Source organism: Ochlerotatus camptorhynchus, unplaced genomic scaffold (genome assembly GCF_037179485.1).
Source record: "Ochlerotatus camptorhynchus isolate MF236.1 unplaced genomic scaffold, CSIRO-AGI_Acam_v1.1 ptg000182l, whole genome shotgun sequence".
NCBI lineage: Eukaryota > Metazoa > Arthropoda > Insecta > Diptera > Culicidae > Ochlerotatus > Ochlerotatus camptorhynchus.
The window spans coordinates 912,350-926,545 of record NW_027040672.1 but is presented as its reverse complement, the minus strand read 5'-3'; the positions used below and the strand labels follow the sequence as shown (position 1 = coordinate 926,545).

The following is a 14,196-nucleotide window of genomic DNA, read 5'->3' as shown; positions in this document are numbered from 1 at the left end:
TCCGGTACTGATAACTCTCCCAAAATTTATGAAAAACGAAGTATTCCTTTTCACTTAGATGCCCCGATAATAAGTAGAACAGTAAAGGTTTGAAAATGAAGCCCCTTCGCCGTCTTCAGCCGCACTAAGAGTACGGCCAAAAAGCGCAATGTTCTCACCAGGTTTCATCTGGTAACCCTACCGCACCCAAAAGGCTGCCACGTGTTTCGCCGATATAATGAGACACATTTTGTCCTCCTACGGTTTGGTTTCCTTTTCCCAGTCTCTTTTGTTTCGTCCTTTCCCAAGGAGCATAGCTCGTATGGCACTCGGAACGGCGCCTGACTCTGTCAATTAGGGCATTTTTGGGTGCTCGTCGTTCCTTCTTTTCAAATCTCGACTCATGAATCGCGCTTTGTTATGGAAAATTAACACTACAAATTTTGGCCATTCGATGGTTAGTGCATTTTATCTTGACGTTTTTATCGGGAAAGGAATATTTTGTGAAAAAAATTGTTCTCTTAGTGTGCTGGGTCTTGGATTCGCATTTTAAAAACCGATACCGTTCACACGCAATACCGCATTCCATACGCAAAACAATTCCCACAATCATCCGTTCGTCCGTACGTACCGGTTACACATTACTCCTCTGCAATCAGCTCAAAACGACCGCACTTATTTTCCAATAATTATTACGGAGCCCCTTGCGCGAGTACGATTGCTGCCCGCCCCGACGATGGGATCGGTCGGTGGGGGAAAATTATCGGCCTTCATAACTTCTCCAGATCCAAAGTCAATCATCCTTGTTCCCGCGGTTGTTGTTCCTTCCTTCAAACCATCTCGATTTGTTCTCAAACCATCAAGTTGTACGAAAGGCCAAAAACGGCAGCCACTTGCCCGGAGGTGGCTGGTTCGCAAGCCTCGGAGCGTTAGTAGCACACGATAAGGACAGAGAGAGAGCTTCCCATATCGTTCGTTCCACGCTCATCGCCGCCGTTGTTGTTGTTGTTGATGTTGTGCTGCCTGCTGGGTAAAGATCATTTAAACATCGTGTTTTTTTTGCGTCCCACGACACCCCCTTCTTCCACACCGGTTTTAATCCTTGAAGAAACCCAACGCATCGCACCGTGTTGTATGTGTATGTGTGCTGGATGCTATTTGAAACACCATAAATTAAGGCTGCTAAATTAATACCTGTGTTTATGTTTGCCCAGTTTTGATCCCTCAATCGCTGACTTGCGTCTTCCAAGGCTCTGCTTTTTTTCTATACAAGCATCAGAGTGCGTCGTGGGTAAAACTGATTCGTCAATATTGCCTTATCCCCTGGCGGTAGAAGGTTTGACTTAGGTTGCAAATAAATCTCTCTACGAAAAGTGACCTTGATGTTTTAACATTACAAATTTTTGTATTAGAATCAGTCGATGTCAGTTGACGTACTCATCATTCCCAAATTATGATTCAGGAATAAATACTTGAACTTGAACATTTCTGAGATAATACTAGAATGTGTAATTTACAATTCATTCTGAGACAAAACAAGCGTTAATTATTCAGATTCAAAAATAAAATAAAAATTTCCATGAAACTATTTACGCTGACAACCACTGTCCCACCTAAGAATATACGAATTAACCACTTAAGAAGCCCCCAATTCAATGAAATCCACCTTTCCAGCAGATTCAATTAAACAGGCTCTTTTCAAAGCAACAAAACAAGTCCTAATAGACCGCCAACTAGCTTCATACGTTCACCCAACCTCTTCTGCCACCATTACTAGGCATATATTATGAATGAAAAAAGAAAACCGATCGAAAAAAGGTACGGCAGCAGAGAACGAACGAATAAAAAAAAAATGCTCAATCAATCAAAATTCAATTTAACCTCAAGCAGAACAATAGTGAACAAATTCGGTAATCGTTCCAGAAATGCTTTTAACTAAGAGCACTGGGGGTTGCTGCTGCTGCTGCTGCCGTTACTGGTGCGGCTCACTCTCCCAATAGATTCCGACCCATTGTGATCGATTCCCCGATTCATAATCGACATCTCTACGTCGACGGACGACTACAAAGCTGGATCCATTTTCTCGACGAATCGATCCGGGCTGTAGACAACCTCGCACACAGGTGCGCTGCCTCCAAAATCCATCCGTGTAAAAGGCAATTAGAAGGCCCCATTCGATTCGGAAGAAATGGTCGTATTTTGATCCGTTAGTGTTGCTACTACGGCGGGAAGGACGCGTTCGGAAAACATTAAACGTGACAAGCGTGACGCGATGGACCATGATCAATTCTATGGCTTGCCGCCTTCCCTCTCTTTCCCACCGCCGGGGAAAGTTGGGTGGTTCCGTTGCTTAATTGACGGTGAAAGTATTATGGATCTGTGTTTGGCATCTTAAAAGCTTTTGTCGCACCTCCCGGTCCCGGTACGGTTCGGTGGATGTGCGATCTTCGTCTCGGCCGTCGCGTCGCGATGGACGCGAGTGGCATGCAGCTATTGGCGGCGTGAAGCAGACGAAGGTTCGATCCGCATTCATGGCCTGACGATCGGGCAGGTTCTAATTTGTATTCGACTGGATATACTAGTTTTTGATTGTCCGTGACAATTATCGAGCTGAGTTCAGTTCAGAAAGGTAATTAGCAAGTAAAGTAGCGCTATATGTAATAAATCGCTCGGTAGTACTAATGTGTTACTAATTTGGAGTTTGTTTAAAACATTTCTACGATCATGTCATAAATCAGATGTAGATTAAGATACAATTAGCGATGGGATACAACAAAGAGTAGAAATAATCCCTATTTGCGGAGATTTCACCCTTCGTACAAATCAGATTTACTTCGATTGTTTACTTACTTGTTACTTGTGGGGCTACAATCAATCCGCTTTGTTGAATCTTCTCCAAACGACGAATTCTTTCATACTGAGCTTGGTACCGAGCCAATCGTTTCCAGTCACCGTGGACGTTAAACGACCTCTTGTCCTCGTCAACTGCAAAAAAGTAAAACGGTCTGTGCCTAGGGGCACGAACGGAAGCTTGACGTAGGAACGCTAGTGAACGGAACAAATGTGAAGAGCATTTAGTTCTTTTAATTGATCGATTATCTATTATCTTAACTCTTTCCGTTTTTGAATTGGTGGCCCTGAAAAAGGCCGGTTGTTTTTGAAATGGTGGCCCTGAAAAGGGCTATTTGTTGTTTTTTCCTGGTGTCCATCGAGAGGGTTGTTGGAGCTGGAGGGCACGGAACGAATAGGTATTAATCGCTATTGCTTCGGTCTTTACTCAAGAAAAATATTACTTATATTACTATTCAATAAATTGCTTCGACTATCTACATACACAATGGAATAAATACCAACAGAATGCTCACTTAGGATGGCTATCATGTAGCTGATGGAAAATTATTGATTATTAGTACCTATTATTTTAAAGCTTGTCAGTGCTTTTGTATTATTATTACTTACAGTAATGATAATATTATTACTTACTTAAAGCACTAAACATCGGCCGGTGGTAAGAGAAGTAGGTGATGAATCGTTTGCACCTAAGATGCCTCGTAAAGACCATATCGATACAAGATCCTCCGAGTGTGGTTGACTGTTGATTCGACGCTGGACTTAACTTGAAATAGTTCGCCATGAATTCAACGAACCCATAGACTTCCGATTTTGCAATTTCAATGTTAAAATCAACGGTCACCACGATTGGAATACCTTTATATTCGTCTTATGAGTACAGAAACAAGTTCCTCGTCATGAAGATCTTAGCTTGTTTCACACACAGACTCCTCTCATCATGAATAGTTTGCTAACAAGTAGCGACACTCTCCTTTTGTGCAGTTTGCCAATGTCGAAACCTTGAAAGCAATGGGCAATTAACGAGTTAATAACGTAATAACGAAACAGGAAGTCGATCAAAATCACTTGCACCCCTTCTTCCAAGTTTTGTTACAAGTTTACAACTCTGGAGAGCATTTTGTGGGGGCGTGTGGTTTTGAATATGGACAAAAAGGTACAGATAAATTCTACTCCAGATCTTTGCTGTAATAAGGGTGTTGGTCCTGAAAAGAACCGTTTTGTTGCCAAAGTTGGTGATGATTTAATCTCCGAAACCATACAGAGTGCGTCTGTGTCACAACTTCAAAATCATCTTCAGAACTTTGTTCTGAATTCTTTGAAAAGCTTTTTTTCCTGGTAGTGCAACAACTAGACCATATTGGCACAGCGTAAAGCATGGCCGGTAGAGTGATGCAAAATTTGAAATTTTCGCTCTACAATATTTAAACGATTCCAAATCGGATCCTGACTAACCTCTCAAAATATTAACCCATTTGGTGAGAAACTGAGATGGCACAAACCATTTGAAGTTTGTATGGGAACTACTATGATAAAACCAAGAATTTTGTTCATGTCTATCTAATAATTCACCATATCAATCTGCTTCAAAAGTTTTCAGATGTACTTATAGGAAATTTTTCCAGCTACAACTTTGCTCAAGACCACTTTTTGATTAAATGTAAGGATCGAAAGTTATCAATGGTTCAATGCGCTGATGTCTTATGATCATGTTCAATCAACTGCTCAGCAGGCAACATTGGTGTTTCTGGGGCGTTGAATAGACATTACCATTTTTTAATAGTTTATTGTTGAAAATTATCAGTCGAAAGCATTTTTATTGGTGCGTAGAAATGTTTCTGATCGATTGGTGATAAAATTATTGAGATTGGTTCAGGGGCAGCTGAGTTATCAACGTTCAAAATCTTTCATAATTTTGTTACATGTTCCATTTTCGGTTCTCACAAAATGTACCCCCATATAAAAATCACAGACGTAGTCGTACGTCAAAAGACAATGTGTGGAAAGTCGTCTACCCTGGAATCGACGACCCCATCTGGGATCGCTGTTGATTATAATTTTCGCTTGTTGCCCTTCCGGCATCAATGTTACCTGCGCAGCTTATAAGCTTCACATCACAATACCCTTACCGTTGTATGCTTGCTACAATTATTGGTTAATGTGATGTATTTTTTTTAGTTTACCGTCTAATGTATATTGTATTAACGTTTAGAGTAGTCATACTTTAACGTGCATTCAGAAGATCACTCAAACCCGCAACACTGCTGACTGAGAACGTCAATGAGAATAAACAAAAGTAAGGAATCTGATCATTCAGTTTCCAGTACCAAATCGAAACAGACGTCCTTTTACTTAGTTCTCTCCAAAGAAAGAATATCCGGGAGTTAGTTCGGAAAGATACTTTAGTGGCGAAGAGGAAAATCAACGGCGAAGACTTCGGCGACTTTGCAACCGTATAAAAACCGTGGGAAGGAATTGGAATTCACCCTGATTGTACCTTCTTGACCTTCGGAAGTTGTAGCCCCGACAAACCGACATGAAACTTAAACATAACTCTTGATCGAGAATCCAGAATCGAGAATTCAAATGTGCAGCGATCCCATCTGTCAAAACCATAGAAATGTTTTATCTAGATAAAAATAATTTGTCCGGAATAGATTAGACACGAACCAACTCATACATTTTGTACGCGTGTTCGTGGCTAGGATAAACATTTTCCGCGAACACGGCGGCAGATGTCAGTTTTATGCTTTGAGCAGAAATTCCTTTGTAATTTGTATGATCATTCATGTCGGTTTGTCGGTGGTTGTAGCGCGGATACCTTGTTTTAACAAGCGGAAATTTTGGCTTAAAAAACCAGGTAAAACTAAAACATATCGAAGTGACGTATGTAGTTTTGATTCAGAAGCTGAAAGAGTAATTAGACAAAACTTATTCAGTCTTCCTCCAAAGGTAAAATTTCGGGTCAAAGATGCAGAAAGCTAGGTAATCTGCAGTCAATTTTATCCTTTCACTGAATCTTCAAGCGGAACATTGCGAGTTTGGAGATCAAAAGAATCGCCTTCGTATTGTTGGTGGGCTGTCGTCTTCTAACCGAGGACAGCACAAAATTGAGCTCGATATGGTGGAGAAGATAATCGCTACGTGAGAAATGGTGGCAAAGCCTTGACGAAAAATAACTATGTAGGTGGTGGCTTCGCTGGATTCCAGATATCGTTTCTAGATCAACATTTGAAACAGGCGGAACAACCAAATCCAAACAATGGCTTTGAACACAAATTTCTCGGGAATCAAAACACATAAAAGCAATTAAACACCCGCATCTGATGGAGCACACTTCCTTTATCGAATGACATTGTTAATTTGCGTAGGTGTGTTTTGATCCTTGAGAAATTTGCGTTTGAAGCTATTGTTTACGTCTGGTTGTTTCGCCTATTTCAATTGTTAGTCTAGCTTTGACTGATTTGACTGAAGGAAAATGAGTGGTCATCCAAAGAATAAGGGAAGCAGCCCAGGGTTCTCGTGGTTCGGTGAAGAGTAGGCTTGGTGTTCGATTCGAGTTTCAACCGGCTGCGGATCATCAGAAAAAAATCCACGAATTCGCTATTCGTCTACGAATTCGGGATTCGTCTACGAATCCGTTTCATGGGCAATACAAAATGAACGTAAGCAATGGCCAATATATCGGTGTATTTGTGATTATTGCGGGTGCAGAGGACATGTGCGGAGGAAGTTTTACAAGCTGTACAACGTAACAAGGGATCCAGTGTACCATATCGACACACAGGAAATGGCAACCGGTGCAAATATCTTGGCAGAGTTACCGGACAGATTGAGAACCATGGAATTGGATTCTGATGACGATGATTCAGATGATGTACACTGTGTGCATGTTTTGTCTATAAATAAGATAAGCGACCCTTGGATATTAATTGTTTTTATTGAAAATAAGCCTGTACAAATAAAGATCGACAGGGGTACACTGTAAAAAAGCCCCAACTAGTTGTTATCAGTGTTGACAAAAATCAACAAGCAAACAACTGCGGTTGATTTTGCAAGCTGTGATATCGCAGCTCGGAATATCAAGCTAACAAAACTCACCAGCTGTAAATCTCAACAAACTGTGGTGAGATTGAGTTTCATGATTTTTGCTTTTCACCCGTGTCTGCCATCGGTGAAGAGTAAAAAGAGATAGCTATAGATATATACTTTCTCTTTCTACGAACACGATGTGCAACGGAATCATTTTTGTATCGAGTCAACCTCAGCTTGATTTTTGCACATTGTGAATAGTCTCGCAATATCAAAGGAGCTTGTCAGGACCCGGATTGTACGACGAATTGAGTCACCAAACACAATAACTTCATCGGTTGTTTTAGCGGTATCCAGAACAAAGAAAACCGATTTGCAATGGTAAGTAATTGCTATAAATGCAAGCTTTTTGTGTCTGAATTCGATAATCTTTGTCACATAATCACTGCTTTGAAATCATAAACTTGAGTCTTCAAGTTGGATTTACGGAATTTATTGAGGATTTGGCACAGGCTAAAAATTTGATCCATCGTTGATTATCCCTCGTGAATATCAACCCTATATTCGCCGAAAGAAAGGACTCCTCAAGCAATCTTGCTGAATTCAGAAAAGGGGTTCCTCTAAAATTGGTGCATAGCAGGAAAATAAGCCTTAAAAGATTTTCCTCCTTCCATAGCTTTATCAGAATCTGAATTTAATTTGCTGGAAAGTCTTGCATACTGTGCGGCTAAGCTTTGAGACATAGTATATTCAGGAAGTTCCTATGCCCGCTAGCGCCACGTAGCTAGAAAGTTCTGAACTAATATGACCACCAGCCGGAAAACCATGGTCATCTGAACAGCAACCACATCCTTCTAATGAAAATATTATACTTGCAATAGGGAATCTGCTTTAAATCGAGTTTGACGTATGCTTCGTCATCGATCAAAGTGCAGCCCTTGTGGTTCGTCAAAACACGGTCGTACAAGAGCCTTGCACGTTTTGTGGCCACGAATTCTGCTTCATGTGCCTTTTCGGATGTTTACTAGCTTTGTATGACTTGTATCCTTCCCTGGCAAGGATTTTCCGCACCGTTTGAAAGTTGGCGTTGTACCTTCTGGCCACATCTCGGATCGAAAGACCAGGACCGGCTTTAGCGTACCTAAACACCTGACGATCCCTAGTTCCAGTTTTTTCGTAGGTCCACTGGTTTCCTTGTAGGTTTTGAGCACTCGACAAACTGTTGTTTTCGGCATCTTCAGCACTTTAGCTATCTTGAAACTGGATTTTCCAGGTGTGCACAATATTTTTTCTTCTTTCGAGTTCCTTTTGACGTTATTTCTGAATGCGATCGACTACTTTGATCAAACTTGCACCAGTTGTTCTCTATAGAAGTATTAACAAACCACTGTCAAAGATTTTTGATTATCAACACTAGAGGCGTGCTATCGGTGCGAGAGGGGTGTACCAATTTACTTTTAGTCAGTCTTTACAATAAGCACTGCGATAACATTTACTTTACAATGACAAAGCCAAATTAATCAGCTAGTCGTAGTAGTATTTGTTCTCAAGATTTACTAAAATTTAAATAAAAAAGGCAAAATTGTAAAAAAAAATAGCACTTAAGCGAAGGCAACAAATCAAGCAGACTGACAACTCTTCCATTTTTATCTGCCGCTCAAAGGTAAATGCTTCGAACGAATTTGATAGCAAAGATTACATCCTGAGAAGAAAGGTTTGCGTATTTGTTCATTTTTCTATGGGTTGCTTCCACCTTTACTCAAGCACAGCGCTATTGTATCTGTCTCTTGGATTCTGGCAAAGTTGCCAGTCTTCTTGATATGATGTCTTTGACTTAAGGCAACAATTGTAAAACGGTCTACACTGATTGACGACAAAATAAAAATAAAATAAAAATATTGAACCTAGTATTGAATATTTCCTCGCCTTTTCAGAGCGTCTGTTTAGCTTTCAGCGGTGTAGTCCATCAAATTCTATATGGACATAAGTATTATTCTATGAGCGGAAATATGAACACCAACATATCTGCTGCTCCGTTTTCTGCGCACAGCAATTTTTGCAATTAAAACATGATTTGGCTTTTGTTTTGTATAATGTGACATGAAAATGACAGAGAAAATTCGTTTTACCTGTTCAACACCACTAGAAAGAAGTAAGAAATACTAGAAACTAGTAACTTGGAATTGTTTGCGCTAAGTGAACTAAAATGTACAAACCTATGAGCTTATGTGGAAACCAAATTAATTGTCAATCAAATATTAATTTCAAAAACAAATTCGACTGCATCATCAAGCTAAAGCTCAATGCCAAAAGAATGACTCCATCTCGATCATAGAGCTGCAATGCAATCCCCGAATATATAAGAACCCCCGTTGTGATCTGACAAACGGTACCATCTCAGTTCTTCTCTCACCACTATTGTGCCTGTTCGCTCTCACTCAGGTTCGCCACCTTGGAAATCTCTCAAGAAAAATGAGAAGCGGATCAAATGGCCAACATGATGACGATTCCAAAACCGTCAAAACGATATTGGTACCGATAGGCAACAACAAAGCCAGGGCAGATCAATCTCCCAAACCCCACGGGGAAGGTCAGCCGGTGTGGATCATCTAATGGCCAATGAACACAACGAGCAAGATAGGAAAAAAACGTTCCTTAAGTCGAAAAGTAAACAAAACGTCAAGAAGAATGATGCTGTGCGACGGCGGTGATATCCCCGCATAACTCGCGCCGGGGAAGGATGAGCACGAGCAAGGGGATGATGAGAAATTCCCAAATACCAATATTGAGCACTCGAGGATTAATATAGAGATCTTGACTCTCTTTCCTAGCGCATCTAGCGCGCCGAAAAAGAAATTCCACCGTCGACGATGACGACGACGGGCCAATCAGACGTGCGGGCCAGCGGTGATCAATGATCGTTGTCCAAATAGAGATCATTCATCAGTGAATTACCTTGTCGTTGTCGTTGTTGATGTTGATTTTGATGTTGTTGCACACTCTCGAGGTCTAGCGATGATCTAGCGGGCGAGTGCGAGCGATGAAGATCGATCCCTCTCTGTGTGAGCGCCCGTCGAGGTGAGGTCCGAAAATGAAATATTAACAAAACAAAAATTATGACAATAACAAATAACTGTTGGCCAATCAGATTGACAGTCGGACGATTTCTAGACTACGATAAGAGGAGCGAACCTATTGAAATGTTTATATTGCACGAGCGGGGAGTGAAGATCGTCGTCGTCGTCGTTTTCCCATAAGCTCATCGCATCGGTTGGAGATATTTTGGCGGTTTCTCCTTGACCGATTAATCGCCTGCCGCCGGCCGGGTCTTCGAGATAAGCATATAATAACAACAATAACAGCGCACAACTCGACATGACGAAAACAGAAAAACATTTCATCTTGATGAGTGATGATAGGGCCTTTGAAAATGACCATCGAAAACAGATGTTCTGCTGGAGCATGGCAACCACTGGACCAGGGAGAGGTTGAGGTTAGATTTGTTCGGTTCAGCGGGTGAATCTAGAGCAGATATAATTGGGAAACGGGTTTTCTGTACACGAAAGATACAGGCAAAAGGTGATAAGTGTACGGTCAAATAAAACCACGTTTGTGGTGGCGCACGAGGAAAATCTAGTCTTTTTTTTTTTTTGAACTACGTGGTGGTTCGAAACTGATTTGTATGCACCTCCACGCTGACGAATTATTATCAATAAAACAGACACGTAAACGAAGACACTCCATTCATACTGGGGATCTGTACTATGGATAACGATCATAAAGTAGCAAATTATGATTATGTTCAAAGTAAGCACAACGTCGCTGGAGAACAATTGGGACCGCCCACAACCATGAATTGTGCCTAGACGCCACCGGCTATGCATAATTTGGACTCACAAAGTGAAACCGTACTTGAGCTATTGTCATAGATCCGGCCACGTTATTCCGTACGAACGTACCTTGGTTTTGGCTTTTCGTTAATATTCATATGAAGTGGCAGTCGTTGGTTTTATTGGACTTGTTCATATTGCCGGAATGGAGTTGAAGAAGCACCGCTGGATCGATTGGCTTAGATAAAAATCATATTGACTAAGTATATAGTAAGGCTACACACTACGAAAAAGACTTATACATTTCAGTGCCCTGAGAACGACACATGCAAGCGGCCCTTTGGACATATGAATCAGTTGAAAAGGACGAGAAAATCAATTCAATCAAACGCACTTTTCGTCGAGTTGCATATGTTTCAGTTTCCCGACACTAAATTTTACATGCCATGTTTGTTTACGTTCCATGATTTACGTCAAAGCTGAATTACGTCTCATGTAAAAATAATAATTTCTAAGTGTGTAGTCTTGTAGATGAAGGAAATCCAATTCATCGACTGACCCAAAAAATCAACGGAGTGATTCCCAGTTGACAAAAACAGATTATTTCGATTGCGACACAACCTAACTGGTCCCGTCTTTTTCCTTCCCACCTCCAGATTCGACGCCAACAAATCAACCAAAGGAGCCTCCAAGCTGCGCCGGGATCTGATCAACTCGGAGATTGCCAACCTGCGGGATCTGCTGCCACTGCCCCAGTCCACCCGACAGCGACTGTCCCAGCTGCAGCTGATGGCACTGGTTTGTGTCTACGTGCGGAAGGCTAATTACTTTCAGCAAGGTAAGGGCTACGAAGGCAACGTGGTGTTCGTATTTATCGATATCGGTTTATTAGATCGATCCGTGACAAGATGCTGGCTCGATGCAGCAGCTGCCTGCCAGTTGGGAAGTGTTAACCGTCGCTGCATGTTTCGGTCGGTGTAAAATCAATGGACGACGATCGGAGGATGCTAATAAATTGCTTACTTGTTTGAGCTCCTACTGGATGATTTATCAGCACGGTGCATGAGTTTGAGATTTATTTGAGAAAAATGTAACCTTCAAGAGAATTAATGTCGAGCAAATTTAGTGATGAAGCGAATGGATTTGCTCTGAAAATCTTCCCAATACTCAATTTTTATTATCAATCTCTCCCTCAACTTGCACACCGGTCTTGGAAGATGCCAACGATCAACAAGAAGCCACTGCTCGGTAGTTGTCTCGTTTGCAATAGATATCAATGGGGCCATAAGACATCTGTTCAGACCTCCAACCCTGCCAAACGAGAGGAACATGATCATAGGCGAGATAGGGAAAAACAAAACAATTTCTAGTGTTAGGGAAATTAGTATCACCGTTTGGAGAATGCTATGGCGTGGTGGCGATGAGATTTGAATTTTGAAGATTGATTCAGGCAGGACGAATGCTAGGTTGAAATTCTACTAAACATGAATGAAGTATTCTTCAACATTTTAGCTTATGGAACAATGGGCTTGAAATGTATCAAAATCTGTCTACGTGGTTTATGGACCGACCCTTGATACATTTTCAAATATTGTTGGGGCATGTAAACCATTTTAAGTCCGGGAGGGCTTGAATCTACAATTTGAAAAATACTGAGCCTTGGCAAAACGTGGAAATGACACCATCCGCCAGGTTTCTAAATAAAAGATGTTCTTACGCTGTCCATATCTCTTTATTTAAGATTCAGAAAGTTACCTAAAATAAGTAATTCTCCTTTAAGTTTTCCTGCAAAGTTGAAAGGAAATGCGCTCAACATTATCTTAATATTCTTCGAAAATTCGCTTGAAATTTTGCTCAAAATTTAATTGAAAAGCTCCCAAAAAATCATTAAATTTATCTTGGAAATAACTTAGGAAGTCTCATCAGTGTTTCGTTGGCATTCTTTCGAAGTTTCTTAGTAATTCAGTCTTTTGGCGAGTATAAGGATGTTTTTCCTCTACTCCCGACGTTTCAATGGCATATTCCATCTTTCTCAAGGGATCTACAAAGAATTGTTACATAGCTTAAGATGTTTCAAAATTTACAAGTTTGGTGACTTACAGAAAATAACGTTTTTTGTCAGGTGGTCTGTGATTAACAGTGATTATCGTCACTTGATCGAAATCTTGCATCAATTTACCCATAATTAATCTTCAATTAGTTGTTGGAGTCTAAATACATATTCTACAGTCATAATTACTATCAAACAGGAAAAACGAAAAAAACGGAAAAGCTATCGGTCACTACTTTCTTTGCGCTAGTCACTTTGGTTTTAAACCGTCATTTCGTATCGTTCTAGTCAAGTGGGTAACATGTGTGGGTCTAATTGTCTGTTGGGTGTATGTTGGTTGATATTTGTCAATCTATTAATTTGGTTTGTTTTCGTTTTCCTTAGTGTGTGTAATATCCCTGCGTAAGTTGTACTCAAACTGTCACAATCGCTTCGCTTGTTTACCGTTTTGTCTGTGTTGATGATGTGGCAAACCTCCAGCACGGGAAGCGCCGATCGTCGTCGGTGACAGTCCAGAATCTCTGTCCTTTCTAGTGCGAAGCGGTGTTGGTAATCGGCCGAATGATGCAAGGCTTTCTTAGTAATTCTCCTACATATTCCAACTCATGGAAATTTATTTGAGCAAATTTATTTTCAGAATTCCTTTTGATTTCTGCAAAAAGGGCCGATGCAATTATTTTAAAAAATCTGGAATTTTTCCTAAAACTTGGATAATTTTTTTATTCTAACAAAGTTCTCTTTAGAATTCACCTGGAATTCTCTTAAGAATTGCCTACGTGTCACAACTACTAAGGTAGAGCCTTATTTCTTTTTATGGCATATTCTCGTCTTACCAAGTATAAAAAATAGCAATGATTTCACCGTGGTAACTATTGGCCTAGCTAGAATTTTTTACTGGAGGGGGCCCGGGGGGCCTGTGGCATTTTTTGTTATGTTAAACTACGGTCAAATAGAAAATAAGCAGCTGCCATTCAATCAAAAGGTATCCAGGCTAGTTGTTATTTTATTTTCCTGTTGGATACATTTCCACTTCGTCCAATAATACAACTTATTATGGTGAAGCTTACTATCGCGATATCATAATTCGGCAGCCCTGGGTTTGCCGTAACCTTTCCTAAAACCTTCAAATGCAGCTTCCGATCCTTAGTTCTACTACGACGCTTGCTATGATCCTGTCGATCGCTAAACATTTGGGTACACTGCACACGGTCGATTTAGCCAATTTTAACGACTTCACGATTTTTTAACCTGACTACGTCGGATTTTTCAAGCGATTTTTTAACCTGACTACGTCGGATTTTCCAAAATAAAATTTCGGTTCGCGACTTCAACTAAGTATAACTTTTTTTAAACAAAACGAATCGTGACGAACTTTTCAGCACTGAAAGAGAAAACATTTCAAAACAAACTGCTGTCAAAATATTCCAGATACTACTGAAAGAATCATAATAATTT

The 14,196-nt window shown here is 40.6% G+C and overlaps 1 protein-coding gene across 1 annotated transcript in view; it reads left to right on the top strand.

Annotated features, from left to right (window-relative positions):
• Nucleotides 1-14,196, top strand: part of dysf (dysfusion) — a 219,223-nt gene that overhangs the window by 124,180 nt on the left and 80,847 nt on the right. Inside the window, exon 3 of the mRNA XM_065222995.1 lies at nucleotides 11,348-11,529. Coding sequence (XP_065079067.1) covers nucleotides 11,348-11,529 — 182 coding nt within the window. The remainder of the gene's footprint in view (nucleotides 1-11,347; nucleotides 11,530-14,196) is intronic.